This window comes from Mirounga leonina, unplaced genomic scaffold, assembly GCF_011800145.1.
Source record: "Mirounga leonina isolate KUSES-001 unplaced genomic scaffold, KU_Mleo_1.0 Mir_108, whole genome shotgun sequence".
Classification (NCBI taxonomy): Eukaryota; Metazoa; Chordata; class Mammalia; order Carnivora; family Phocidae; genus Mirounga; species Mirounga leonina.
Genome location: NW_023270237.1, coordinates 1,499,842 through 1,504,315, shown reverse-complemented (window position 1 = coordinate 1,504,315; position 4,474 = coordinate 1,499,842). Strand labels below are relative to the sequence as shown.

At 38.8% G+C, this 4,474-nt stretch overlaps 1 protein-coding gene across 1 annotated transcript; it reads left to right on the top strand.

The window, feature by feature from the left end:
• Positions 1-7: 7 nt before the first annotated feature.
• LOC118019467 lies at positions 8-1,690 on the top strand. The gene is made up of 2 exons (XM_035018670.1): positions 8-102; positions 465-1,690. The coding sequence occupies exons 1-2, from the start codon at positions 34-36 to the stop codon at positions 1,563-1,565; spliced, it is 1,170 nt and encodes a 389-aa protein (XP_034874561.1). The 5' UTR covers positions 8-33; the 3' UTR covers positions 1,566-1,690.
• The last annotated feature ends 2,784 nt before the right edge of the window (positions 1,691-4,474 follow it).

Here is a 4,474-nt window from a genome sequence, read left to right as displayed (position 1 = left end):
ATGGGACAAGAAACTTCTACTCCTTATGTTCGAATGCTGAAGCATTCACTTGCTGTCTATGGTATTACTGTCGCTTCTAATGATATTGAGCTGTGTTTGAAGGTGGTTCGAGAATGGAATCCTTGGTTTCCAGAGGAGGGAACTTTAGATTAGATAATTGGCGGCGAGTTCGACATAATGTCGAGAAGGCAATGAGACAGGGAGAAAAAATTCCCGTGCGGTTTTGGTCTATTTGGTCGATTATTTTTACAGTGCTTAAAGCAATGGAGGATGACCGCACGGTCGAAGACTTCCATAAGGAGATGGCTCCTTCTATACAAGACCTCCCTTTAGATACGGATGAGAAAAGGGCGGTAGAGAAAGATACCTTTAAGCTTACACCATCCCGTGAGCCTAGCGAGTGTGGTAATGAAGAACCAAAACCGAAAGTAAAGTCGGATCCCGAGGTGGAGCGTGTATGGAAGGTTTTTCAGCAGGTTATGGCTATGACGGAGGAGTCTAAGAAACCCTCTAGGAAGCCCTCTGCTCCGCCTTTGCCGTCTGTACCAGCTCTTTCTTCTAAAAATCCTTTCCTTTCTGCTGCTTTAGCTGAGCTTGATGCGCTAGAGGATAGCGATGATGAGGCTGGCGCAGCTAATTCTGTCTTTGCTTTTCCTGTTATTAGGCCTCCCCCGGTCCAGGGAATGGCACAAGCACCATATTATGAAGGAATAGGTATAGAAGATATTGGTCGCTTGAAAAAGGCAGTGTCTTTATATGGACCACAATCACATTATGTTAAGGAGCTAGTTAATGGTCTAGCTCGACATTATAACAATTTTTCTCCTGAGGACTGGAGGGTCCTCTGTCGGGCTCTTTTAAAGGAGCCTGAATATCTGCAGTGGCAGATGTGGTTTTCTGAACTTTGTATGTATGTACATGTGGTAATAGATACATATTCTCAATTCATTTGGGCCACAGCACAAAGTGGCGAAACTGCACAACATGTTATCACCCATCTTTTAGAAACTTTTGCTGTGATGGGTTTACCATCTATTATTAAAACAGATAATGGACCTGCATATAGCAGTAAAAAATTTCAAACTTTCTGTGAACAATATGGTATCATGCATAAAACAGGCATTGAATACAATCCTCAAGGGCAAGCCATTGTAGAACGTGTGCATAGTACTTTAAAGTTGCAAATTAAAAAATTAAAAAGGAGGAAAAAGGATCATATCTTAGCATTCACTCAATCAAATGCACGTTCTATTTTGCAACAAGCTCTGTTCGCATTAAATTTCTTGAATCTTCCGCAGGGAGATATCCTCTCCCGTGCAGAGAAACAGTTCATAGAGGGAGAGGTCGCTCCCCCTCCATTAAAGGAACATATATGGTTTAAACCAACCGCAGATGCAGAATGGCGACCGGGGCTATTGCTTTGCAGAGGGAAGGGTTATGCTTATGTTTCCACAGAGGATGGATGGACCTGTTCCTGGCTCCCCGCGCGATGGATCCGGTCGAGGGCCAATTTGAACGGCACCGTATCCCACCAGGCGACGGATGGGGAATCCAGACCAAGATGAACTTCCGTTACAGGCCATGGCACATCTGAATTTGGGAGGACGACGTCGCCGTCGGCAGATATTTGCTACTGCTTTGCCAACTTGGGGGCAAATTAAAAAGCTTAGTGGGGAGGGGCAAAAAATCCTGCAGCGACCAGGGAAGGCTTGTACACCTGAAAATTTATTTTTGGCTATGTGTGCCTTGCTTACTGTATCAGATGCCGCTACGTTGGCCAATTTGCTTCTCAAACAACTTGAGGGACTAGATCCAAAAGGTATTATTCAGAGTTTGGGGCATACTGCTGGAGGAATGGGACTTGTATTGTTGATTGTTATCTTATGCTTTATGCTGTTGCATTTTTGCTATCTAAAGCCTTCCCAGAATTCTATGGCCATCCTTTGGAGGGCACTTTTATTAAAACAAAAGAAAAAAGAAGGAATTGAGATGATGTAGGCTTGTAGGCCCCTTGCAGGCCCAGATCATTTGAGGACTGCACTGAGGTTAAGGACGGCCAGGCAGGCCTGGGCCAGGAGGAGAAAATGTTCTCTTCCCCTTATCTCATGTTGCAAGTCCTAAATGCCTGGATCAGCAGGAAGTGGCTCTTGCCTAGCTTAAAGTGTATTTTTCTAAACAGAAGTGTTCTTTCTAAAGACAAAGAACATGTTGTCTCCAAAGGAAGGATGGCTAAGAGAATTCTTTATTCTGCAAGCATAAACAGGATGTATTTTGTTCTTATTGCATTTCGTGTATATTTCACTTCACAGATGTTGGCTTGATACATTGTTATGTTTATCTGATCTCTGCGAGTATATAGCTATGTGAGAAATAAATGGCAGTATGCAGTTGCAAGTGCTGCCTTTGCTCTGCATCCCCTGTGTCCTGGTGATTTCGTAGACCCTTACCCAGGGACCCCAACGCACTAGACGTTGACAACAGACTATTCAGACTGCCTTCTTTCACTTAGCAATATGCATTTTAGATTTATCCGTGTCTTTTTGTAGCTTGATGGCTCATTTCATTTTTCCCCCTCTTTTGACAAATGTTTACTGCACATTTACTATGTCATATATGTTGTGGTTAAACACACGTAACATAAAATTTACCATTTTAGTCATTTTTAAGTATACAATTCAGTGGCATTAAGCACTTTCACATTGTTGTACAACTATCATCACTATCTATTTCCAGATCTTTTCCACCATCCCCAACTGAAACTATGTACCCGTTACACAATAACTTCCCATTCTGCTTTCCCTCAGCCCATAATAACCCCTATTCTACTTTCTGTCTCTATGAACTTGTCTATTCTAGGAAACTCATATAAGCGAAATCATTCAATATTTGTCCTTTTATATCTAGCTTTTTTCACTTAGCGTAATGTTTTCATGGATTGCCTATGTTGTGGCATGTGTCAGAATTTCATTCATTTTTAAGGCTGAATAATATTCCATTGTATGTAAATGCCATATTTTGTTTATCTGCTCATCTGTTGATGGACATTTGGGTTGCTTTTACCTTTTTGGCTATTGTAAATAATACTACTATGAATATTAGTGTTCATTTAATTACTGAATAACATTTCATTGTATGGTTGTATCACATTTTATACATTCACCTATTGAAGGGCATTTTGGTTGTTTCCAGGGCTTGGAAATTATGAATAAAGCTGCTATAAACATTTGCATGCAGATTTTTGTGTAAACATAAGTTTTCAAATAAGTTAGATGAATACCTAGGACTGCAGTTGTTGTGTCATATGGTAAGAATATGTTCAGTTTGTAAAAACTGCCAAACTGTCTTTCAAAGTGGCTATACCATATGCATTTCCACCTGCAATAAATAAAATTTCTGTTGCTCCACAACCTCACCAATATTAATGTTGTCAATATTTTGGATTTTAGCCTTCCTAATAGATATGTAGTGGTATCTTATTGTTTTAAGTTGTAATTCTTTAAGAATATGCGATGCTCAACATCTTTCATATGCTTGTCATCTGTATATTTTCTTTAATGAGGTATCCTTTCAGATCTTTTGCCCATTTAAAAATTGAGTTGTTTGTTTTCTTATTGTTTTTTTTCTTATTGTTAAGTTTTAAGAGTTCTTTGTATCTTTTGTATATAATTCCTGTATCAGATATTTCTTCCCACACTGTGGCTTTTTTGAGTCTCTTTCACAGGGTAGATATTTCTAATTTTAATAAGGTTCAACTTACCAATTTTTTTCTTTCATGGATCAGGTTTTTGATGTTGTATTTAAAAACTTATTGCCAAATCTAAGGTTAACTAGATTTTTGTCTATGTTTTCTTCTAGAAGTTTTATCGTTTTGCAGTTTACTTTTAGATCTATGATCTGTTTTGAGTTAATTTTTGTGAAAAGTGTAAAATCTATGTCTAGATTAGTTTTTCCTTTGCATATGAATGTGCAGTTGTTCCAGTACCATTTGTTGAAAAAGTATCCTTTCCCCACTGAACTGCCCTTACTTCTTTGTCAAAATTCAGTTTACTTTATTGTGTAGGTCTATTTCTGGGCTCTCTGTTCAGTCCCACCTGATTTATGTGTCTGTTTTTTAACAATACTATGCTGCCTTGATTGTTATAGCTTTACAGTAAGTCTTGAAGTTAAATAGTCCTCAAATCTCCTCCTCCCCACTCCTCCCTTCCCCCACCCTTAGCCTTTCTTCTTCTGAATTGTGTTTGCTGTGTTCTCAGTCTTATGCCTTTCATATAAACCTTAGAATCAGTCTGTCCATATCTACAGAATAGTTTGCTGTGAGTTTGGTCGGAATTTCACTGAATCTGTAGATCAAGTTGGGAAAAATTGACGTCTTAACAATATTGAGTCTTTCAATCCATAAACATGATATAACTCTCTATTTAGTTAGATCTTCTTTAATTTCTTTGTACTTTATAGGTTTCTTTGTTCTGAAGTC

What these genes read in the sequence shown, in the direction of transcription:
- LOC118019467 (XM_035018670.1), top strand. Translation starts at nt 34, where the DNA reads ATGCTGAAGCATTCACTTGCTGTCTATGGTATTACTGTCGCTTCTAAT. An exon ending in ATATTGAGCTGTGTTTGAAG is followed by an intron (nt 103 to 464) that starts GTGGTTCGAGAA and finishes CGTGTATGGAAG; the next exon opens with GTTTTTCAGCAGGTTATGGC.